Source organism: Oncorhynchus kisutch, linkage group LG26 (genome assembly GCF_002021735.2).
Source record: "Oncorhynchus kisutch isolate 150728-3 linkage group LG26, Okis_V2, whole genome shotgun sequence".
Lineage (NCBI taxonomy): Eukaryota > Metazoa > Chordata > Actinopteri > Salmoniformes > Salmonidae > Oncorhynchus > Oncorhynchus kisutch.
The window spans coordinates 26,311,647-26,337,724 of record NC_034199.2 but is presented as its reverse complement, the minus strand read 5'-3'; the positions used below and the strand labels follow the sequence as shown (position 1 = coordinate 26,337,724).

Genomic DNA, 26,078 nt, shown 5'->3' with positions numbered 1-26,078 from the left:
ATTAAGAACACCTGCTCTTTCCATGACAGACTGGGTGTAGAGGGCGGTTGACATCACTTTGGTGCTCTCGTGGTTGTCCTGGAAAAGATCGGAGGAGAATCTACTCCAGTTGAGTACACAGTTGCTTTGGGGTCGGGCCGAGGGATCGGAGGAGGCACAGGGCATTGAGATGCTCCTCCAGGGAGAGGGAGATCCCATCCCCCTGCTGCTCTGACTGATCCAGTGTCTTTGAATTAGATACAAAGAGAACGGCAGGTTATTAAGACAGATACAACTGACCCAGAGTCTGTGGCGCAAAACACACAGAAGGAAGAGCAGCAGGAAAAAAATAGGCTGAAAACACAATCATCACGGGATGAACGAGTGACACATTTCCGGGTAAGGGCGGTCCATATAAAATTAATTCCTTTCTCCCTCGCCCCTTGCCATGCAAGCGTATACTCGTCAGACGTCATGGTACGTCATCAGAAGTGTCCACGTAGTTTGAGGGCTGAGGGTCTTTTAAGTGTTTGGACCGCTAGTTGGGACTCCAGTACATCCTCCAGAAATGCATTTGAACGTCTCGAAATGCCCTATTGACGAATGGCAATTGTTTGAAAACCACTTCCTGGTCTTGGATTTCAACGCCATGTACTACATTACCCAAAATGCAACTTGTCCTATTTTTCTCCCTCGCGGGCTTTGTTTTGGGATGGCGGTATACTTCGAATCTCCCATTTGTTGTCTTCAAACACTGAAAATAAATTGAATACGTAAATTCGTTGTCTGTAAACAAGGTACGTCATGTATGTTAGCTATGTGTCTATCATTATAATATCAAAGCACAACTTTTGTCTTACTCTCCTGCAAAGGTAAAACTTTGTTGCAAGATTGCTAGTTTGCAACTAGTTAACGTTAGTTAGCCAAACCAAGGCGTTGTCAATACAATGACCGGTAACATTTGCCTGCTAACGAAGCTGTTTTTGAGTAGTTTAACACTATAAACTATATGTCATTATTTGACAATATGTCATATTACTAGCTAGTTACAGGTACTTTACTATTCAGGGATGTACAGCTTCTTGCGACTAACGTTACTCTGTAAATTGTCATGATGTGGAAATGCACTGTTAGCAAACTACAGTACAGGTATTAAACTGTTGCTAACAACTGTCCTTTTAAACTGTAACTTTCTGTAGGCAAAGCATAACCACACTGTGACGTGGTATAATTAGCTAAATTAGGTAACCAGGCACTTGATCTGGCATGCTGAATGGGTCACACTGTTTTACTCTTGACCTGTCTCTAAAATCTGCTCTAATCTCGGATTAGCCCTGTCTGGAGAGCAAGTCATGTCATCTCCAGCTGGGTTGCAGGATCAGCAGTCCCAAACAAAGTTCCTTGACCGATGGATGACGAGCAGCTCCTGTGCCGGGGTTATCCTGAACCCCTCCCCGGACCTGGCTGAGTCTCTTCGACACAGCTCTGTCTGGAGATCCCGGGATGTGAATGACTCCTTCGCCTCTCAGTTTGTTCCCCTCCCGGTCTCCAGTAGCAGCAGTTGCCTGAGTATCAGTTCCCTCGTCCATGATGCTGAGTCCGGGACAGAATTGAGCAAACAGAATCAGCTACCAGTGGATAGGACTTTGTCTGACAGACAATTTGCTGGACTGCAGACAGTGGCGTCTCAAGGGTTGACATTACCTGGAGAGATGGACAGTATGGAGAAGTTTGTAGATCAGTCTCAGGACCTACCCCTAATGCTCAAACTCGAACGGGTAAGAAACCAGTATTGAATGGCTTCATAAAATATTTGAGATCGTGATGACTGTTTGGAATGGCTTGTCACTTCCAGATAGGTAGGCCTACGTCTAATGTTGTAGCGGTGCTTATGGGTACTGTATGTGCTGTGTTACAGCTGAGGCAGTGGCAGCAGCACATGCAGGAGCAGCTGAAAGCCCACCAGCTAGAGGAACTTGTCAGTCTCCAGGAGGAGCAACAAAGATTACTGGGCATGGTGCATGTGGCTCAGCAGGATGGAGCAGGTACTGAAAAACACACTCCACTCACTGTGTTATTGCCATGTTATTGCTCAGCAGGCTGTATGGAGCAGGTAGCTCCAGTTATTGAATTTGACACCCCTGATTTAGACGACCTGTGTGATTTCTCACAGATTACATAGAGATCTCCAAGTTGACGGGAGCAGACTGGGGAGAGAACACTCTATTGGGGGGCTACCCCCTCTCTCACAGACCCCCAGCAGCCAAGAGTTTCCCTATAGGCCCCCCACAAGGGCCTGCGTCTTCCCAGCTCTGGAGACGGGGGCCTACATTCCGGCAGCCTCCAAGGGGCCAGGAGCAGGAAAAGGACCAAACACTGGGTAGGAAAAGTGCTTCGGTGCCGAAACGCATTTAAAGGGGCTTTTACATGATTGACTTAACCTCTGTTGTACTCAAACAGGGACAGAAGCATGGAGCAATCCACACAAATGTCATCAGCTGAATGGGGATGCTGATGATAGGGGTGGTGATGAGGATGAGGAAGTCACATTATCTTCCCATTCTGCTCCCTCCATGACTGAAGACTACAAAGCATACAGAGGAGATGACTGTGAACTAGATTCACAGGACAGGTACATGTTTAACTTCATATTTGAGAATATGAAATGTCTAAGCATGATTTATTTCACTATTCTCAGTTAACTGACAGCACAGAATACAAATCATTGATTTGGCTGTGTGCTCCCGTGTCTATGGTCATCTCCAGACCCATTAAACCAGGGATAGGGGGGCAGAAGAAGACGTTTGAGGCACTCCTGGAGGAACAGCTGAGACTGGAGGAACAGAGACTGAAGACCACCCAGCAGCAGCAGGTCAGAGACCAACCCTATTTTTGCTACACTACACTAAAAATGGGCTGTAGATCAAATAAAATGGTAGCTCAACCAAATGACAAGTTGAGTTTGATTAAGGTATGGTGGTCTTTGGAGCTGCAGCACCATTCCCTTTGTTTTGCATGGAACATTGCTAATGCTAAGCTGTCTCTCCAACAGAGCCCAGAGGCAGCTGAGGGAGCCAGTCCGAGAGCTAATACCAAGAGAGCCTTCCTGAGGCGAGGGGAGGGCCTCTCCAGATTCACCAACCGAAGCAAAGCCCCTATGCCCAACAAAGGGGGACCCCAAAAAGATCCCCAGGCCAAGGTCAGCACCCGTTGGACCTCAGAGCCCACCCAGAAGGTCAGTCAGCGCCCCCCCGTACAGCGCAAGACTGCTGTGCTCAACAAGGAGAACAGACCAAGAGACCCGTACTCACCTCTTCTGGACAGTGTCAGACCAGAGGGCAAGACAGACAAGCTGGCCGCAGTGGGGCCCAGGGTCCTGGGCAGTCATCAGAGACAGAACATTGAGATGACTAACTGTCTAAGGCCAAGGGAGGTGATTAGTAACAAGGTGGGCGGGACTTCTCAACCTGTGAGTAGAACTCCTGCAGCTGTAACTAAACAGTTTGGCCTTGAGGAGAGGACTGGAGAACTGCAGAGGAATGGAAGTGGTCCATCGAGACCGGATGGAGCAGCAGAGGGAAAATCAGGTGTTCCGGAGTATTCCTTTGAGCTGTCATTCCAGGAGAAGCTGCAGCACTGGGACTGTGATCGTCAGAAGGAGAGTGTGGAGCTGGGGGAGTTTGAGCTGCTGGAGCAGGCAGCCGAGGAACTCTCCTTCTCCTCCAACTCATCCTTTGTCATGAAGGTTTGTGATGCTTTTTTACCTGTCTTTTTTTATAATGAATTGCATAACATTTTATGTATGTTTCACATGCACTCAGTGGCCAGTTTTAGGTACTGGGCGGACCCCACCGTGCCTCCAGAACAGGCTGAATTCTTGGAAACGTTGCTCAATTGGTATCAAGGGACCTAATGTGTGCCAGGAAAACATCCCCCACACCATTACACCACCAGCCTGTACTGTTGACACTAGAGGTCGACTGATTAATCGGAATGGCCGATTAATTAGGGCCGATTTCAAGTTTTCATAACAATTGGTAATCAGCATTTTTGGACACCGATCATGGCCGATTACATTGCACTCCACGAGGAGACTGCGTGGCAGGCTGACTACCTGTTATGCGAGTGCAGCAAGGAGCCAAGATAAGGTGCTAGCTAGCATTAAACATGTCTTATAAAAAAATCATTCTTAACATAATCACTAGTTAATTACACATGGTTGATGATATTACTAGTTTATCTAGCTTGTCCTGCGTTGCATATAATCGATGTGGTGCCTGTTCATTTATCATTGAATCACAGCCTACTTCGCCAAACGGGTGATTTAACAAGCGCATTCGTGAAAAAAAGCACTGTCGTTGCACCAATGTGTACCTAAACATAAACAAGCCTTTCTTAAAATCAATACACAAGTATATATTTTTAAACCTGCATATTTAGTTAATATTGCCTGCTAACATGAATTTATTTTAACTAGGGAAATTGTGTCACTTCTCTTGAGTTCGTTGCACACAGAGTCAGGGTGTATGCAACAGTTTGGGCCACCTGGCTCGTTGCGAACTAATTTGCCAGAACTTTACGTAATTATGACTTAACATTGAAGGTTGTGCAATGTAACAGCAATATTTAGACTTATGGATGCCACCTGTTAGATAAAATACGGAACGGTTCCGTATTTCACGGAAATAATAAATGTTTTCGAAATGATAGTTTCTGGATTTAACCATATTAATGACCTAAGGCTCATATTTGTGTTATTATATTATAATTAAGCCTATGATTTGATAGAGCAGTCTGACTGAGCGGTGGTAGGCAGCAGCAGGCTCATAAGCCTGCTCGTATTCATTCAAACAGCACTTTACTGCGTTTGCCAGCAGCTCTTCGCTGTGCTTCAAGCAATGCACTGTTTATGACTTCAAGTCTATCAACTAGGCTGGCAATACTAAAGTATCTATTAGAACATCCAATAGTCAAAGGTATATGAAATACAAATGGTATAGAGAGAAATGGTCCTAAAATAGCTACAACCTAAAACTTCTTACCTGGGAATATTGAAGACTCGTGTTAAAAGGAACCACCAGCTTTCATATGTTCTCATGTTCTGAGCAAGGAACTTAAACGTTAGCTTTTTTACATGGCACATATTGCACTTTTACTTCTCCAACACTTTGTTTTTGCATTACTTAAACAAAATTAAACATGTTTCATTATTTATTTGAGAGTAAATTGATTTTATTTATGTATTAGGTTAGAATACGTGTTCATTGTTCATTCAGTATTGTTGTAATTGTCATTGTTACAAATATATATATATATCTGCCAATTAATCGGTATCAGCTTTTTTGGGTCCTCCAATAATCGCTATCGGCGTTGAAAAGTTATAATAGGTCGACCTCTAGTTGACACCAGGCAGGATGGGGCCATGGACTCATGCTGCTTACACCAAATCGTGATTCAGCCATCAGCATGATTCAACGGACTGGCAATGTTTTCCACTCTTCAATTGTCCAGTGTTTGTTATCTCGTGCCTACTGGAGCTGCTTCTTGTTTTTAGCTGATAGGAGTGGAACCCGGTGTGGTCATCTGCTGCAATAGCCCATCCATGACAAGGACCAACGAGTTGTGTGTTCCGAGATGCCGTTCTGCACACTGTTGTACTGCGCCGTTATTTGCCTGTTTGTGGCCCACCTGTTAGCGTGCACGTTTCTTGCCATTCTCATTCGACCTCTCATCAACAAGCTGTTTTCATCCACAGGAATGCCGCTGACTGATGTTTTATTTGTCGCACCATTCTCTGTAATCCCTAGACACTGTTGTGCGTGAATTGCCCAGGAGGCCGGATGTTTGTGAGATACTGGAACTGGCACGCCTGGCACCGATGATCATACCACGCTCAAAGTTGCTTATGTCACTCGTTTTGCCCATTCTAAAGTTAAATTGAACAGTAACTGAATGCCTCTGCCTGTCAGACTTCTTTATATTATATAGCAAACCATGTGACTCACTGTCTGTAGGAGCAAACCATTTCTGTGAAACAAGGTAGTGTACCTAAAACTGGCCCAGTGTTTCCTCTGGAAAAAATTGTAGGTTGTTGAGGGGAGGGGGGCATTCTACGCCAAAATGAAAGTAAAAGTATGCTAACTGACACCTAAAATATACATTTCCACCTCCAGAATGAGCCCAATAACACATTTGTAAAATTGTGTTGAATTATTTTAGCATATTGGGCCATGTGTATATATGTATATAGCCTATGCATGGTCCATGTTATCAGGTATGCCATTAGCAAAAAACATGTACCTGTAGCTCAACAGATGCCGCAAAGTGAAAATAAATAGGCTGAAGCATGGGGTTGCCTATCTGCATTTTCCTATTGGGCTAATCATTAGCCAGATCCCAAATGTGATCTTTCAACTAATTATTATCCTATTGATGAATTATATGTCCCCAAAAACATGCATAAACACAGTGTATATAATGTAGTTTTATACCTGTTGAGATAACTTGCCACCTGGTGTAATATGTCCCCTGCCTGGACTTCTCAAACTTCATATCACCATTTCTCCCCCTTGTTGCCACTACTCTTGCTCAACTAAAAATATTATCTGTTTCACCGGTGTTACATTTAGCTCCAGTCTCCCCTATGGACTCACTGCTAATTGCGTAGAGGTAACATGCATAACCATGCCACTGCTAAAAACTCTGGGTTTAAAATGGTTCACTCTCTTTTAGAAAAATGCCAATAAAACCTTAGTTTTTGATTGTTGCTGTTTCCCTCCCTATGGCAATTACAAGATGAATGCGCCACGAGATAAATAGTTATCTCGCATATAACCCACAACAAGCCAACTAGATAAATAGATAAAATCCGACACCATAATAGAATACTTTTCTATAAATTACTTGTTTTGTTTTCAGAGGAAAAGTAAAAAAGTGTATATATTTTTTTACATTTGAAATATGGACTGTTCTAGCATCTTCAAAGTGCGCCTCGGCAGATATTTTTTTTGTGTGGTGTCAACGATTTTGCCGTGCAAAATAATTGCAGTGGAAACACTGAACCGGCCTCAGAGTATTTAGGCTACACTGTTGCTTAATACATTTAAATGTAAACCTACAGGTGCTGCAGCTGGACCAGCAACATCCCCTTCAGGGCAGCAGGGGGAGCCGTCCGCGACGCCTCTCCTCCACGCCCATCAAATCCCCCTCGCTGCCTAAAGGGGTTCACAGCCGGGGCACCAGTAGAAGTGGCCAAGGCACAGGGACCAGCTCATCTGAATCACCAGGAGTATCTACTGTGAGGGCAAAGAGGGTAATGAGGGAAAACAGCAAAGCCACTGATGAGGAGGAAGAAGATGAAGTGAGCGACGGCAAACATGAGGAAATCTCTGACATCTTGTTCCGCAGCAGCTCTGAATTCGGGGATCGGGAGGAAGTAGCTCGACCGTCATACCAGACTACAGTTTCCAGCAACCTCTGGGAAAACCTGCTCCCTGCATCCAACCCTCCATACGACAAGAGGTCATATCAGGACAGAGAGGGAGGCTCAAGCCAGGCAGAGGAGGGCGGGCAGAGTGACCTTGACGACTCCACCCTTTTGGAGGACAGAGAAAATGGGGACCACGAGGGTCTGTTGGTGTTTGATGATGATGACACCTGGAACGACCTGGAGGAGGCTGGCAGCATCGTTGAGGACGACAGCAGAACAAGAGGCGCTGCAACAGGAAACCGACACACTTCCACAGCAACAGTGAATGACATTTCACCCTCAGAGAGGACACTGAAGAGAAAGGTGGCTGTGGCCAAAGGGATGGAGCTGGAGAGGATGTCTGTTATCACAGCAGCCAACCAAGAGCCAGATCCTCCTCCCGCTTCCCAGCTCATGGCCAGGCTGTTCCCTTCGCTAAAGCCCAAAACCCAGGCCCCTTCTCCACCAGAACCTAGAAAGACTGAGGACGGATCAGGTGAGACAGTGCATACACTCTTAACTCAATGGAGTACGTCAACAGCAGGGCTCTGACTTTTTCTCTATAGTTGGTAGCACCAGCATAAAGCTATTTTGTATTGTGTGTGGTCAGGCCAGCAGCAGTCCAGGCAGCTGAGGGAGAGGCTGGTGGAGCTGGAGCTGGAGATTGAACGTTTCAGGACAGAGAATGCTGCCTTGGCCAGACTCAGACAGGAGAACGAAAAGAACCAGGAGAAACTCCGGTAACAAGCATTTAGTCTGAACTGGAATGGGCAGGGTTTCCCTCAATAGACGGATTGCCTGACAACTTCACAAAAACAATGCGCACACATCGCAGAGGCAGAACGCTGTGTGGTTTTATGCATCTTGTTATTGATACAATATCTTGTTTTGAGGTGCTTTGACTCTTTTTGCAAGAACAAATAGCTAGCTAGCTAACCAACTAACAAATGTAACGATGTATTTGAGACTCATTGTGCAAATGTATTTACGTTTTCAATGAACATTTGGAGAGGAAAGATTTGGAGTGGTGTTTTTTTGCTTGTGCACATAATTACATTATCCGACCGCCAGTAAAAGTAATCCTGTCCAAATAGGGCTTTAGCCAACCTCGTTTCTTTTCTGCGTTTTGTTGCTAAACAACCCACCCATCTATGGTTCTATACAAAGCATTGTTACACAATTTATATTAAATGGATTCATCTAGGGTATAAAAGTGTCTGACAAACAGATTTTGTCTCTATTCCAGGAAAGAGTGTGCAGAGTTTGAGCAGCGCAAGGCTGAGGAGCTGGCCAAGTTTGAGGAGTTCAAGAGGGAGGAGACCAAGAAGCTGCAGAAGGAACGCAAGGTGTTTGAGAGGCATGCCTCTGCCGCCAGAGCCATACCAGACAAGAGGGAGCGTGACGAGATACAGGTGAGAGACACTTTCCCCCTTTATTTTGAAGAGGTCTTATAACCACCATTAACCCTGCCCTGTCGCCCTCAGGCCCTGAAGAAGCAGCTGAGTTTCCTGCAGGAGGAGTTGAAGCGGAGAGAGAGCCGCTGGTCCACCACACATAACCGTCTCCGGCAGCAGATAGACTCCCTGAACTCAGACAACAGCAACCTGAAAGACGAGGTCCGCACCATGGAGAAACTACGCCTCAGCACCTGGAGGAAGATTGGGACAGACAGCGAAAGAGAGAACGACAGGAGGGAGGGACCCAGGCCGTTGGACAGTTACATTGCTCTTGAAGCCAGGTGCCTCAAATTGGCAGTGAGTTTACAGATTCACTACTACCACTTTCTTGTGATTTTTCCAGTTTGTCTGTGTTCTGGCGGTGGTTAAATTCTCTGTCCTGTGCCGAACTCAGGATAACAACCCTAACGCAGTGTGTATTTGTTTGTTCAGAGTCCTCCTGACATGGTGAGGAGCCAACCACAGAGCAGCATCTCTAAAGGCAGCCCATCAGGACACAGCACCACCACTCAAGGTACAAGGAAGGTAGCTGCATTATCAGGGATGCAAACTAGTCACCTTTCTGCGAAATTGAGCCATTTTGAATCCAAAATAGGTGACATTCCTGTAGGTCCGATGACAACAGTTTGTGTGTGTGGGGTGGGGGGGGGGCTTTGGATGACTATTGGCTGTATCCGAACGAGTGATGCGCGTTTTGAGCAATACTGGCTGTATCCAATGCTCAGCCAACCTTTCACATAACAGAATGCAGCACGTGACTGAAGAGAGAAAGGACAACCAATTTGCTAGTTACAGCATCAGTGCGCGCGCGCTCTGGAAAGAGGCATGGAAAGGCAGTTTGCCAGTTAATTTACAGTAGCGCGTCCCCTGTACATTAACGAAGAGGTAGGTGAGAAGCCTGACCACGGAGGTAGGTGAGAAGGTGATGAACGACCTAAGCGTACTTAATGAGCTGTAACCGATAACTGGCATTTGGTTTGTGGTGATGGAGAAAGTGTGGTGGAACAAGTATTGTTAAGTGTCTTGCTAGCTGCATCAAATTATCCGTTATAGCTTGCCAGAGAAATGTTGAGCAACATTAGCCAACTTAACTGATCAAATAATTGAGTTTGGGGTGAAAATTAGCTGGTTAATAAAGTTAGACCACTAACGTTTGCTAGCTAATGTCACAACATCAGATGAGCAAACATTAGTAACCTAACGTAACCAATTTGCTATATGGTTAACTGGCAACGTTGTACAACTCCCTGCCGTTCCTCAAGTTATAATGCGGTAGTTGCTTGCTGGCAATCTGTGTGAAATGCTAACTAGCTAACGAACTAACTACTGTGAACTATTTTCCCTCTACAGAACACTAAGTTAATTTTCAGAATGACAGAATTAAGTGAAAATGAGGCATTGATTGTTAAACAGTTAAGTGTAGCTAGAGTTGGGCCTGGTTTAAGCTGGATGCCACTATAGAGGTGAAAGAAATGCCACACACTTTCCCTCTTTCTTAACACAGTGGATAAAAAGGGGTATGCCAGGTGTACTCTCTGCCTGAAAGAGATCAATTATGCCAACAAAGGGTATCATGCTCTACTGGCACATTGTGGAACAGATGTCCACTGGCAGAAAGTGTACAATGTAGTAATGTGCAGTGTAGCCCAAAGATATTGCTTTTGTTGTGTTGAACTTGACAGTAACACTTGTGAGTGAGAGGGGATTAGTACATTTTTTTACTCAGTGAATGTTATTTTTGCACACCTGTAGCCTTGCGCGCTTGATCGATGTCGACTGTAATGCCCACTATAATAGAGCAAAAATAGAATGCCTGTTTTCGTTCTATTTCTACTTAAGTGCAATATTTAGATGTGTGTGTGTGGTCACAAGTATTCTATTATAAAGGCTGTCATGGCTAACAGCAATACTAGTGTATTGTTTTTTTCTCAAGACTTGAGTGTCATTTGCAGTAAAGTCTAGGCAACAAATAACATTGGAATGCTTCTTACATTTTTTAGCAGTGAGTTAGGTTCACATTAACCACTATTTTACACACAGGCTGATCATGTAGATCATATTCTTTGTTCAATTAGGTAAAACCTGCATTTCCCGCAAGCAGGGATTTTTTTGCATGTTTCAGTACAACAAGAAAAAAGTGTCACCTTTTTGGCCCTCACCAGTTTGCATCCCTGAATATGGACTGATCATGAGATTTACTATGGATTCAACAAAGGGAGGTAAATATTTTGTATTTAGTTATAGGTCGAGATATTGTTCTACATTGTCTGTTTAACAGGAGGTATCAGGGGCATCCTGAAGAGGTCAGGCCCTACACCAGCACCCAGCCCCGCTCACAGTTACAGCTCAGAGGATAGACCAGAATCTTTGACCAGGAGCCACCACCCAGCACAGAGCCACGACCACTTAAACAACCTGTCCCCTGTGAGTTAAATCACTGGAGTCTGATTATTTAATGAAAGCACTGCCATGACATGGCTCAACACTGCTATACACCCATATAATTACATATTAGAACTCTATTAGTAATTTAATAGGATCTGTGTGTATACACCACCTTTGTTGTTGAGGTATGCTGCGGTGTCTCAATGTAGACTGTCTGGCTTTACACACAGAGAGCTCGAGGTCTGCAGACTGAGACAGAGGTCAAAGAGCAACAAGAGCCAGGTCAAGATGTCCTCACCCACTCTGATGGAAAGGTGAGGGGGGACGAGAAGGATTGGGAGGAAATTCTGTGAAAATACTTCAGAATTCAGTTTGTCACTCAAAGCCGTTATTGTCTCGCTAATAGATTGTATTTTTGGATTTTATAGTGCTTTTCCAGGAGCTCAAAGTGCTTTCCATTGACTCGGGTATGTGTTATTGTCTCAGATGGAGAGGGTTCTGGCCTGTGGAGGGAGACTCATCATCTTTCCCAATGGGACCAGGAAGGAGGTGTCAGCGGACGGACTGACAGTCAAAGTCACCTTCTTCAACGGGGACATCAAGCAGGTCATGGCTGACCAGAGAGTGGTGAGTCATTGACAGTGACCCTTCCCTGGCAACACCTTTCATATTCAGTGGTGTTAATGGGATATTAGACTTGCATGAATCCCAGATATATGTGTAAGTGTCTCAACTAATATAGTCCTCTTACAGATCTACTACTATGCGGATGCCCAGACCACTCACACCACCTATCCTGACGGCATCGAGGTTCTGCAGTTCCCCAACAACCAGACTGGTGAGACTTGATTGCATTTATTTGACAGTAATGTTATTTTACTATTAAACGTAAATTATCCCCTTCGTCACTGTGCTGCTTTAAACGTGTGTAAGTCCTCATTTCTTTCTGCAGAGAAGCATTTCCCTGATGGCCGGAAGGAGATCACATTCCCTGACCAGACAGTCAAGAACCTCTATCCAGATGGGAGGGAGGAGAGTGTCCTCACTGACGGGACCATCATACAAGTTAACTTGTAAGTCCACAGAGCTCACACCTCTGTCTATATATCTATACGTCACCTACAGACTCTAGCATGCATCTGATCAGATAAAAGCTCTTGATGAGGAGTGCCCAATCTTTGCCCCTTTCGTGAAGTCAGTGGTTTAAGTTTTTTTTCTTTTCTGTCTTGTATCTTTCACCACTGTTCTCATGTTCTCCTCCAGGGATGGCAGTAAAGAGATCCAGTTCAACACAGGCCAGAAGGAGATCCACACAGCAGACTATAAGAGGAGGGAGTACCCAGATGGCACGTTGAAGACAGTCTATACCGATGGCAGACAGGAGACCCGCTACCCCACCGGACGCCTCAGGGTTAAAGACAAGGATGGTAACATTGTCATGGACAACAGGCCCTAGGATTGTTTACGCAATATGAGGTATCGTCATGGGAACTAAAGCTGAAGCACAGTTGAACATTTATGTTGGAGTGAGAGTTGTTTGACATAGGTTTTTAGTATGTTTGAGTTGAATGTAGTGATGAGTGACTTGTAAAAAATGTCTAATCCATATTTATTTTCTTAGTTGATTGTATTTTTTTTGGTCAAATAAATGTTTAATCAAATCAGTGAGTACATTCGGGTATTGTTTTTAAGAGTAAAACAGTGAAGCAGTTTAAAAACTAAACTAATACTTCTGTACCCTTCATACAGACAGTATTTCAGATGTAAAATATTTAGAAAAGTGGTCTGCCCTTTTTACACATTCTGCTAAAAAAACTCAACTTTAAATAAAATGTTTCAAAGTACTTCATCTTTTTGGCAGCATAAATCTCAATGCACAACAAACAGGAAACGCCTGTGATGTGGACACGTTCTTCAGAACTCTGGCGAGGTCAAAGGAGAGAGGAGTGAGATATACTGGATTTCATACGCAGACTACAGAAAGACTTGACATTGTTCAAGCTAGCAAACTGAGCAGTGTTCACATGTTAAACTTTCTTTGAAAAGCACTCCTAAGTGAGTGTAAAACCCATATTTTGACTTTTGCTGTAGTGCCAGCCAGTCCTTTCTCCACCAGAGGCAGGTAGACCAGAGCTGCATCCTCATACAGGAACACAGCCAGCTCAGTGGCCTGAGACAACACCATTATCATGAAAACTACACTTGCTTCATTGAGATGATTGGCTGAGATAACTAACTGCACCAAGATCTCACTATTACCTAATTGGCTGAATGGTATATGGTGAATAACCACAATACATAGACTTCTGCTGCTGCCATCACCCTGGTTGTACAGAGACCACCGTTGCCAGGGCATGCAAATAATCCAGCTTGTTATGATATACACTGATATGACGGTGGTAACTAAGGCAGATCTTGCTCACTGTAACGGATGCGGTGCAGCAGGGTTCATGCTCCACTCTGGCCGGTAGGACAGGCGCTCCTTCTCCAGTTAGAGGCAGGGGTCTGAAGCCCGCCACTCACACCTTGATGGCCTTACAGGGAAATCTATACAGATGGGCCGGGATCTGACGCAGGGGAGATGAAGCAAGATGTTACTTTTGCATATTTGTTTCGTATGTGAAAACTGACTAAAGATTAAGTGGAAGGAAATAAAGCCACCCTATTCCTTCCTGTAACTCAAACTTTTGCACATCAATGGGATTTACTTATGCTCCAATCTCCAGTGAAGATTGGGTCCACGGTGAGGTGTGTGTGTGTGGGCAGTCCACGTGTCTGACCAGAACATTGACTGGGTTGAGACCAGCGAAGCCCAACAGCTTGTCTAATATGCGCGTTTGGGTCACTAATGGCTGTACGATAACCAGTGATGCGTGTAATAATGTCTGTATCCAAGGCCTGGGCCCATCCAATCGTTCATATAACAGAATGCAGCACGAGACTGAAGAGCCAACCATCTTGCTAGTTGCTGCATCAGCGCGTGCTCTGGAAAGAGAGTGGAAAGGCAGTTTTTGATTTGGTGAAGAAGCATACTTGAGCTGTAACCAAAAAACAGACATTTGGAAAGTTTGAGGTGAGGGAGCAAGTGTGGTGGAACAAGAATTGTTATCTTGCTACAGTAGCTGGATCAAATTATCCGTTAGCTGGCCAGAGAAATGTTGAGCAACATTATCAAACTTAGTTTATGGTGTAAAAATTTGCTGTCCAAAGTCAGACAGCTGGGTAATGTTACATCAGATGAGGTAACGTTATCGAGGAACCAATTAGATATAGTATTAACTGGTATATGACTCCTTGCCGTTCAAGCTATAATGTTAGTTGCTCACTGGACCCTGGCAATCTGTGAAATGTTAACTAGTTAGTTATCTATGAACTAATGTTTTCACTGTAGTTACTTTTCAGAATGAGAATTGGGTGAAAGAGGCATTGCTTGCTAAGGATCCACCACATTTAAATTTTCGCCTAAAACGACACCCACATCTAACTGCCTGTAGCTCGGGACCTGAAGCAAGGATATACATTCTTGGTACCATTTGAAAGGAAACACTTAAGTTTGTGGAAATGTGAAATGAATGTAGAAAAAAAACGCATTATATCTGGTAAAAGATAATACAAAGAAATGCAAGAGAAAGGCCTTAACGTATTCCAGCCGGGGGTGCAATTTAGATTTTGGCCACTCGATGGCTGTAGTGTATGTGCAGTTTTAGACTGATCCAATGAACCATTGTAATTATGTTCCAAATGTGCCTAATTGGTTTATTAATATCATTTTATGTTCATAACTGTGCACTCTCCTCAAACAATAGCATGGTAAATTGGACAGTGCAGTTAGATTAAGAATTTAAGCCAATATCAGATATCTCCTGGGAAATTCTCATTACTTACAACCTCATGCTAATCGCATTAGCCAACATTAGCTCAACCATCCCGTGGGGGACCCACCGATCCTGTAGAGGTTTAAATAAGTGGATTCAGGGATCAAGTGTAGCTGGGCCTGGCTTAAGATGGATGCCAATAGAGGCGACGGGAACACCACACTTTCCCTCTGTCGATAACGTGGATGCCAGGTGTACGCTCTGCCTGAAAGAGATCAATTATGCCAACACAGGCAGAACGTGTACAATGTAATAATGAGCATTGTAGCCCAAAGATATTGCTTTGCTTGTGTGTTAAACTTGACATACTGTAACACTGAGGGGGGATTGTTTTATTTGTTACTTTTTCACACATGTAGCCTTGTGCACTTAACCCTTGTGTGGTGTTCGGGTCTGTGGGATCCATTTTCAGTGTTTAAAATAAATGATTTAAAAAATCAATTCTACCTGAGACTTATTGGCCTTGGCTCATTTTCTGTGAAGAACATGTACAAGAACACATTTTCACAGAGTGCACCCCCCTACACATTATTACATGTGTGTTCAGGACCCAAGGGTAATAAGTGTGGGTGTAGGTGAAAACAAGTAAAAATGAAACCAGTTTGCTTTGTGCCTTCCGTCTTCCTCCTCCCTGGGCCTGCTGTTTCAACATCGACAGGTGCTGTCTCATGCTGTCTCACACTCCTTACCCTTTGTAGTGAGTAAAACTGAAATGTTATTACAACACATTATTTAAAAAAATGTAAACATCTGTATTTTCCCCATACACTACCCCAGCCAGGGAGGGACACAAATAAAATAGCTTTGCATGTGTGACTCACCACAATCAATCAGTATGGCAAATTCTCTGCTCAGAGGGCCTAAGAAATCATTTTTGCAGAGAGAAGCTAGTGTGGAAGGAGCATCTTCCACTTTGTAGATTCAGGATCATGTCTCTCAATTTGGAGTCTGACTGAGTTGGAAGAAGATGCGATTGACCCTCAGCCAGCCCCAGGACCAGCCCATCAGCAGGATAAATATGGATGTAAATATTTTTTGGAAATTGAATGGTCTTGTCCAAGGAATGAGCCACTACACATGGCTGCCAATTTGATAAGGATGCAACCAGGGCCGACGGATGGCGGTTACCCATGTGCAGGACAGTCTTCTTTTGAACTGTTCATCCAAGACACCATCCAGAAAATCATTCTGGACTGCACTAATTTGGAGGGAAGTGTGTTTTTGGAGCGAGACGGACCAAAATAATTTACATGCATACTTTGGGGTTATTATCCTTATCCTTATTATCCAGCTTGTGTTTTCAGATCCAATGGGAAATCCACAGATTCCCGTGGGATGCAGAGAACTTTTCTGCGCAACAATGTCTCTGGAAAACGTTCACATTTCCAGGATTATCCGCTTTGATAACCGAGACACCAGACCAGCTCAGCGGCAGAGAGACAAGCTAGCTGCAATCAGGTCAGTGTGGGACAAGTGGGTGGACCGCCTTCCCATGTTTTACAACCCTGGGCCCAATGTTACTGTTGAGCAGCTTATATCATTTAGGGGCCGCTGCTTCATCATGTGTGTGGAACTTGCAAGTGTATACGGGGAAGCCAGATAGGAGCCTGAGAAGAACCAAGGGATACGAGTTGTCCTGGACGTGACACAGGGACTCCGTGGCCACAACATCACATGCAATAACTTTTTTACTTCGTATAAGCTGGGACAGGAGCTCAAGAGGAAGCTGGTAGGAACAGTATGGAAAAAAAACAAGCCAGAGCTCCCACCTCAGCTGTTGAATACATGGAACAGGCTTAGTTTGTGTTCACGGCCGACACGTCCCTGGTGTCCTACGTGACAAAGAAAGGCAAATGTGATACTCATGATTATGCTGCATAGGGATGGGTGAATCTGTGGCCTGGAACATCAAAAACCATAATGGATTACAATACTACAAAAGGAAGGGTGGACAGAGGGAAGCGCCAGCAGAGACGGCGCATTCGAGGCGCTGAGCAAGGCATTGGTAAGACCTCATATCCAGAGGAGGCAACATTTCCCAAGGACCCCAGCTTCTGCAGCCATCATGAGGAGGATTCAGAAGGATGCTGGTGACCCATTTGCCCGACCCACAGAACCAACAACTCCAATACCGGAAGTGTGAGTTATGTTGCATGTGTGTGTGTGTCTGACTCTCCTACCTTGGCCTGCTGTAACTATATATGAGAGTGAGATGTTAGTAAAATTCCTGAACTAACTAAGTGTTTATAATTCTAGATGCAGCCAGTAGCAATAAGAAGCACTGCAATGTGTGAGGACCCAAGAAGGACAGGAAGACAGTACACATGCACATGCAGGAAGACAGTACACATGCATCAAGTGCAAGAAATACATTTGCAACACACACAGTAAAACTCTGTCCCTCATGTGGTGTTTAGCCTGGTCTTAATTTGTGTTCAATGGGGCTCATTTATCATTTCTGTCATTTGTCCAGTTAAAAGCAAAAAATATCAAATGGTGATAAACTTTTCATTTCTGTCTGGGGAGGGGTTGGTACATGGGGCAGGCTTGGGAGGGGAGACGAACCGGTCAAAGGAGGGGGTCTGGTTTTCTGAGTCAGGTGTCCTGTTTTGAAGGCCCTTGGAGTCAGTTGGAGAACTCCTCTAGTTTAAGAATGGGGGACACTCCATAGCACAGGACACAGGGACAGAGAGAGGGCAGATAACTAGAGCCAGTAGATAGACATGTGTCCTAGGAAACATCTTCTACTCAACTGTAAAACATACATCCACACAGTTCTGTTACTCACCGTGGCCTCCTCTCTTTCAGAGCGAAGCCCTCACTAACCCGCAAGTCTGTGATGCTGGCGTCTTTCCCAGCCCGGCTGGGGCAGTACAGTGACTGTCACCGGATGCTGCTCTGTGTTCTCTGAGAGAGGAGAGGAAAAGGTTAGTACAGAGGAATTAGTGTTAAATCAAAGGATGGTGAAATATGCCACCACTCAACAGTGAGAATACTGAGACTCAACAGTGTGGTATGTGATGTTGCGTCACCTTTATGACCATGGCTCCTGTCAGATATTAGGAGATGAAGTCACACGTTGTGGCTGTCCAGGTGGAGCGAACGTTCGCAGGTCTGAGAGGGCGAGACGGCGCAAGAGAGAAACTTGTGTATGTTGTCATGTGAAATGTGTGTTGTGTAGATCAACAGTGTTGATCTGACTGACAGGTGGGAGGTCCTCCTGGATCTTCTTGTTGCTCCTCTGGGCTCTCAGTGGCCTTTGCAGCTCAGATAGGTGTGCTGGGATAACTACAACCAGGAATCAAAAAACACCATTATTATTCTCTGGATATTGGGGCGCGGTTTACCTCAACAGACATGCACTAACATGCGCTCTCACAAGGGGCAGGCAACTAGATTCGGCCGCGAGACGATTTTTGTCTGAGCGGGTTGTCAGAACATAATTTGTACACTGCAAATTGACCATAAGTAAAAACCAAAAACAGATTGTATTTGAAAATGAACAATTTCATACTTTGATTACATTGAGACACAATCACGTCTCTTTATTTGTTGGACTACTTGGGAACAGCTTTCCTGAATTAATCATTTTTAGCAGAATTTTACAAAAAAAATCTAATCCTAACAATATATGTACTGTATATTATTATTATTAGTTTTATTATTATTATTTTTTATCTTTGGGAGGTTAAAATAAAACAAACACTTTCCGCCTGTTGTCGACCTCTGCTCTAAATGTTACTGTGATATTGCCACTAACCACCAGTTGAGAACCTAGCTGCAGTGGTTTTGGATGTGGTGAGTTGATGGCTGGATTTAAATTCCCTTTGTCTCCTTGTTCAATCTCCTATAATCTCCTCCATTATGACGTTGGGTCCGGAATCTGAGATGGGGTGAGGGCCAGGGCTGGGACAGGGGTCCCGGGTAGGCCTAGTCATCCACAAGCTTTCCTGCTCCTGGAGGGGGAACAGGGTCTCTATTGCTGGATGGGGAGGTCTCATCATTCCTGTTGGGCCCTGCCTACTGCTGGGCCTCTCTCGCTCAGACTCAAGTCACTTAAACCACGTAAAAATAAAAAAAAATTAAAAGACCAACCCTAAAAAAATTGTCAATTACAGGACTTACATAAAAAAAATGTATATATAATTAACTAGGCAAGTCAGTTAAGAACAAATTCTTATTTACGATGCTGGGCCAATTGTGTGCCGCACTATGGGACTCCCAATCACGGCCAGTTGTGATACAGCCTGGATTCGAACCAGGGTGTCAGTGCTAGACGCGTCACTATAGAGATGCAGTGCCTTAAACCGCTGCGCCACTCGGGCGCAACCTTGGCATTCCGAATGTTGATCTTCAGTCTCCTATTCAGCTCATGTTGATGAACTACACAGCTGAAACACACAGGCCTTAGGTCAGATGTGAGTTCAAACTACAGTAGCAGAGTTTAGGTCAGTCCACATGGCTACAGTATGGGCATTCAAATTGTAATTCAGGTCAAAAGACTGGAGGTACACGGGAGCCTGCAGGGTCTCGACCAACTGTTTAACACAAACACACATTGTTTTCCTTTAAGTGCCACTACAACCAGGAGGTGCAGTTTAGTGAGTGTGTGTACCTGCTCCAGGTCGCAGTAGCTCTCCAGGGAGTGGTGCTGTCCGACCTGCTTGGCAATACCCTACTCAACAAATTGGATGCAGTCTATCACAGTGCAATCCGTTTTATCAGCAAAGCCCCATATACTACCCACCATTGCGACCTGTACGCTCTCGTTGGCTGGCCCTCGCTTCATACTCGTCGCCAAACCCACTGGCTCCATGTCATCTACAAGACCCTGCTAGGTAAAGTCCCCCCTTAGCTCAGCTCGCTGGTCACCGTAGCATCTCCCACCTGTAGCACACGCTCCAGCAGGTATATCTCTCTAGTCACCCCCAAAACCAATTCTTTCTTTGGCCGCCTCTCCTTCCAGTTCTCTGCTGCCAATGACTGGAACGAACTACAAAAATCTCTGAAACTGGAAACACTTATCTCCCTCACTAGCTTTAAGCACCAACTGTCAGAGCAGCTCACAGATTACTGCACCTGTACATAGCCCACCTATAATTGAGCCCAAACAACTACCTCTTTCCCAACTGTATTAAATTTAAATGTATTTATTTATTTTGCTCCTTTGCACCCCATTATTTTTATTTCTACTTTGCACATTCTTCCATTGCAAAACTACAATTCCAGTGTTTTACTTGCTATATTGTATTTACTTTGCCACCATGGCCTTTTTTGCCTTTAACTCCCTTCTCACCTCATTTGCTCACATTGTATATAGACTTGTTTATACTGTATTATTGACTGTATGTTTGTTTTACTCTGTGTCGTTGTATCTGTCGAACTGCTTTGCTTTATCTTGGCCAGGTCGCAATTGTAAATGAGAACTTGTTCTCAACTTGCCTACCTGGTTAAATAAAGGTAAAATAAAAATAAATAAATAAATAAAATGTCTAGTGCCCTCATCCTCTCCTACACCCGTTCCAGCTTCCTCCTGATGGACGGGAAGTGCTGCTCCATGTGGGTCAGCTCCGCCACCAGCACCCCCTTCCTGACGAAGGAATTACCCAGGCTCTGTCGCAGCCGGCCGCGACTGGGAAGTCCATGGGGCGACGCACAATTGGCCCAGCGTCGTCCGGGTTAGGGAGGGTTTGGCCGGCAGGGATATCCTTGTCTCATCGTGCACTAGCGACTCCTGTGGCTTGCACCAGGTCGCAAGGTCTACGGTGTTTCCTCCGACACATTGGTGCGGCTGGCTTCCGGGTTGGATGTGCGTTGTGTCAAGAAGCAGTGCGGCTAGGTTGGGTTTGGGTTTCACATTGCTCTCGACCTTTGCCTCTCCCGAGTCCATACGGGAGTTGCAGCGATGAGACACCATTTGGATACCACGAAAAAGGGGTTAAACATTTTTTTAATTCAACCTCCAGCTCTTGCACCAGGGTCAGCGCACTCTCAAATGTTGTTTTTTGTCATTGTTTTTTGTTTTTTGTCATTGTCATTTATTACACATAAGAATGAGTGTGAGTTGTTGTCACAACCCAGCATGTGGGAAGTGACAAATAATTATTTTGGACCAGGGCACAAATAATATAATACTTTTGCTCTTAAGGTTTTATATTTAAGATGGCAAAATTATTTTTTCATTAAATCGTGAATAACACACCACAGGTTAATGAAAAGGGTGCTTGAAAGAATGCACATAACTCTGCAATGTTGGGTTGTATTGGAGAGTCTGTCTTAAATAATTTTCCACACAGTCTGTGCCTGTATTTAGTTTTATGCTAGTGAGGGCCGAGAATACACTCACATAGGTACGTGGTTGCAAAGGGCATCAGTGTCTTAACAGTGCGATTTGCCAAGGCAAGAAACTCTGAGCGCAGCCCTATCCAGAAATCTGGCAGTGGCTTCTGATTACATTTTCACAGAACCGCTTGTTACAATTTGTTCGGATATCGGTAACTGGACTGGAGGCAGGGCATGAAAGGGATAACAAATCCAGTTGTTTGTGTCCTCCGTTTGGGGAGTGTCTGTGTGTGTCTGTGTAATTGCACACCCAGCTCACTCAGGTGCTTCGCTATATCACATTTGACATTGTCCATAATGTTGTTCATTTGCACACTTCATTTAAAAATTTCAAAATCATACAATGATGAAAAGCCTGTGTGTTGTCCTTGTTAATGCAGACAGAAATGGGCTCCACCTTCTTAATCATAGCCTCAATTTTGTCCCGCACATTGAATATAGCTGTGGAAAGTCCCTGTAATCCTAGATTCAGATCATTCAGGTGAGAAAAAACATCACCTAGATAGGCCAGTTGTGTGAGAAACTCATCATCATGCAAGCATTAACAAGTGCAAATTATGGTCAGTAAAGAAAACTTTAAGCTTTCTCTCAATTAAAAAAAATGTGTCAATACTTTGCCCCTTGATAACCAGCGCACTTCTTTCTGTTATGTTGTAAAAGCATTACAAGGTTGCTACCCATATCATTGCATAATGCAGAAAATACGAGTTCAGGGGCCTTGCTTTAACAAAGTTAACCATTTTCACTGTCCAAAGCGTCTTTCAAGCTCTCAGGCATTCCCTTGGCAGCAAGAACCTCTCGGTGGATGCTGCACTGTACCCAAGTGGCATCGGGAGCAACTGCTTGCATGGGTGTTACCACTCCACTATGTCTCCCTGTCGTCGGTTTTGCACCATCAGCACTGATACCAACATCTTGACCTCCAATGTCCATTTGATGTTCCAAAGCTGTCCAGTAAGCTGTCTACTCCCACAAGAGAGTAGAAAATACGAACATACTTCCGGCGCCGACAGATGGCCGCCTCCCTTCGCGTTCCTAGGAAACGATGCAGTATTATTTTTTTGGGTGTTATTTCTTACATTGGTACCCCAGGTAATCTTAGGTTTTATTACATACAGTCGGGAGGAACTACTGGATATAAGAGCGACGTCAACTCACCATCATTACGACCAGGAATATGACTTTCCCGAAGCGGATCCTCTGTTTTGCCCACCACCCAGGACAATGGATCGGATCCCAGCCGGCGAACCAAAACAATGACGCCGTAAAAGAGGCAGACGAAGCGGTCTTCTGGTCAGGCTCCAGAGACGTGCACATCGCTCACCGCTCCCGAGCATACTACTCGCCGATGTCCAATCTCTTGACAACAAGGTAGATGAAATCCGAGCAAGGGTAGCATTCCAGAGACAGTAACGTTCTTTGCTTCAAGGAAACATGGCTCACTCGAAACACGCAATCGGAGTCGGTACAGCCAGCTGGTTTCTTCACGCATTGCGCCGACAGAAACAATCATCTTTCTGGTAAGAAGAAGGGCGGGGGGGTATGCCTTATGATTAACGAGACATGGTGTGATCATAATAACATACAGGAACTTTAGTCCTTCTGTTCACCTGACTTAGAATTCCTCACAATCAAATGTCGACCGCATTATCTACCAAGAGAATTCTCTTCGATTATAATCACAGCCCCCCCCCCCCCCAAGCAGACACATCGATGGCCCTGAAAGAACTTCATTTGACTCTATGTAAACTGGAAACCACATATCCTGAGGCTGCATTAATTGTAGCTGGGGATTTTAACAAGGCCAATCGGAAAACAAGACTCCCTAAATTCTATCAGCATATTGATTGTGCAACCAGGGCTGGTAAAACTCTGGATCATTGTTATTCTAACTTCCGCGACACATATAAGGCCCTCCCCCGCCCTCCCTTCGGGGAAGCTGACCACGACTTAATCCGACTAACGCTGACCAGCGTCCGACTAATCTGATTTCACACTTCAAGATTGCTTCGATCATGTGGACTGGGATATGTTCCGCATTGCGTCAAACAACATTGACGAATACGCTGATTCGGTGAGCGAGTTAATTAGCAAGTGCATCGGCGATGTCATACCCACAGCAACTATTAAAACATTCCCAAACCAGAAACCGTGGATTGATGGCAGCATTCGCACGAAACTGAAAGTGCAAACCTCTGCTTTTAATCAGGGCAAGGTGACTGGAAACATGAACGAATAAAAACAGTGTAGCTATTCCCTCCGCAAGGAAATCAAACAAGCTAAGCGTCAGTATAGAGACAAAGTATAGTCACAATTCAACGGCTCAGACACAAGGTATGTGGCTGGGTCAACAGTCAATCACGGATTACAAAAAGAAAACCAGCCCCGTCGCGGATCAGGATGTCTTGCTCCCAGACAGACTAAACAACTTCTTTGCCCGCTTTGAGGACAATACAGTGCCTCTGACACGACCCGCTACCAAACCCTGCGGACTCTCCTTCACTGCAGCCGACGTGAGTAAAACATTTAAACGTGTTAACCCTTGCAGGGCTGCAGGCCCAGACGGCATCCCCAGCTGCGTCCTCAGAGCATGCGCAGACCAGCTGGCTGGTGTGTTTACGGACATATTCAATCAATCGTTATCCCAGTCTGCTGTCCCCACATGCTTCAAGAGAGTCACCATTGTTTATGTTCCCAAGAAAGCTAAGGTAACTGAGCTAAACGACTATCGCCCCGTAGCACTCACTTCCGTCATCATGAAGTGCTTTGAGAGACTAGCCAAGAACCATATCACCTCCACCCTACCTGACACCCTAGACCCACTCCAATTTGCTTACCGCCCCAAAAGGTTCACACACCCAAATGTATAGCCCCGTTGCAAAATATAAATGTACTGTTTGTGTAAAAGTATTTCGTTTTAAATATACTTAAGTATTAAAAGTAAATGGAATTTCAAAAATGTACACAGGTATCAAAAGTCAACCAGACTGCATAATGTTATTTTTTATTGACGGATAGCCAGGGGCACACGCCAACACTCAGACATAATTTACAAATGAAGCATGTGTTTAGTGAGTCCGCCAGATCAGAGGGAGTAGGGATGACCAGGGATGTTTTCTTTATAAGTGTGTGAATTTGACCATTTTCCTGTCAAAATGTAACGAGTACATTTGGGTGTCAGGGAAAGGTATGAAGTAAAAAGTACATTATTTTTCTTCAGGAATGTAGTTTAGTAAAAGATGTCAAAAATATCAATAGTACAGTACAGATACCCCAAAAAACTACCTAATTTGTACTTTCCGCCGCTGAAAATGTGTCATAACACTTTGTGCAGTTTGATGAGGTTGGGAGAAGGAGGTGCTTTATCCAGCAACCCCATTTTTCCTGTGCCCTAATGGTCCAGTACAAATGTCTTGGCACAGCCCCACAGTGGATGTGTCACACTACCCATAAAACCTAGCAGTCAAACAGGGACATGGTATATTGAAAAAAAAGTAACCTTGTCCTAGAGAGATTTTACACGATTATCAAGACGTCACACCAGGGTAAGCCTACACGAAACACAGCCCTTAATTTAAGTGATTCAAAAATCCTCTATGGGGAAAATAAACGGTGGAAAAACGATTGGAACCATTTCCTTGTTTGACCGCTAGGTTATGGGTATTATGACTCGGCATGCAGGCGTGACGTGTCTGGACCAAACTCATAAGCTTTGTTCAAATCAACAAAATGTAAACTTGCTCAAACTTGTCATTTTGTGAATTACACTGTACATACATTTACTGAAGAAAATGGACCGTAATTAACTTGAATTAACTTCACTTGCTAGGAATATAGCTAGCCAACCTACCTCACCAAAACTTGGTTTCGAAATTCTAACAGGCGTGCAATGACAGGTAGCTAACGTTACAACTCTAAACAACATGAATGACATTATGTGGACTGGGAAAAGAGAATTATAAGAATTTATCTGGTGGAGTGTAAGCAATACCGCATATTTCGGGTGTCGGCTTGATGCGATCTGTTCGACATTTTTTAATTGACGACTCCGGTGCACTCCACAAATGATCGATTGAAAGAATTCTGGTATACTCCTTTTCTGCTTCAATTATGTCACGTGCTTATACAGGCACGCACGAACAGATGGAGGGAGAGGATGGAAATGGTTGCAAAGCAAAATATACCCACTTGGGTGCGCCATAGCATTGCAATCCTTGACCTGGCGCCCGAAACCTGCACTTTGATGCAGTCTATGAATCACAGAACACCCTGACCATGCATGCACAGGTAGGTTCGTGATGATGACGTCCTGCATTTTAAACATGCTTGTAGGCTAGTCTACAGATAAGACACTGTTTTGAACTCAGATCAAGCATCGTTTTTTTCCAACCTGATTGGCTTTTCTAGAACTAATGTAACAGGTGGGACCTATGGGGCGATAATCAATTACTGCTATCCCTTTAAAACGCAACTGTAATCAGCCATTTTGAGAAGATTGCTATGGGACCTACACCATGTGCCTTGTCTCTAGTATCCAATACATGTTTCAGTGTTTTAAAAGTGTCCTCATTC

At 44.4% G+C, this 26,078-nt stretch overlaps 1 protein-coding gene across 1 annotated transcript; it reads left to right on the top strand.

Moving 5' to 3' along the window:
- The first annotated feature begins 431 nt into the window (after window positions 1-431).
- Window positions 432-15,603, top strand: LOC109871162 (centromere protein J). Its single transcript, XM_020461991.2, has 18 exons — window positions 432-776; window positions 1,312-1,757; window positions 1,898-2,024; window positions 2,153-2,359; window positions 2,440-2,611; window positions 2,746-2,851; window positions 3,032-3,724; window positions 7,100-7,943; window positions 8,058-8,187; window positions 8,694-8,859; window positions 8,932-9,201; window positions 9,337-9,418; window positions 11,183-11,328; window positions 11,520-11,603; window positions 11,776-11,916; window positions 12,043-12,127; window positions 12,242-12,362; window positions 12,553-15,603. The coding sequence occupies exons 2-18, from the start codon at window positions 1,332-1,334 to the stop codon at window positions 12,743-12,745; spliced, it is 3,993 nt and encodes a 1,330-aa protein (XP_020317580.1). The 5' UTR covers window positions 432-776; window positions 1,312-1,331; the 3' UTR covers window positions 12,746-15,603.
- The last annotated feature ends 10,475 nt before the right edge of the window (window positions 15,604-26,078 follow it).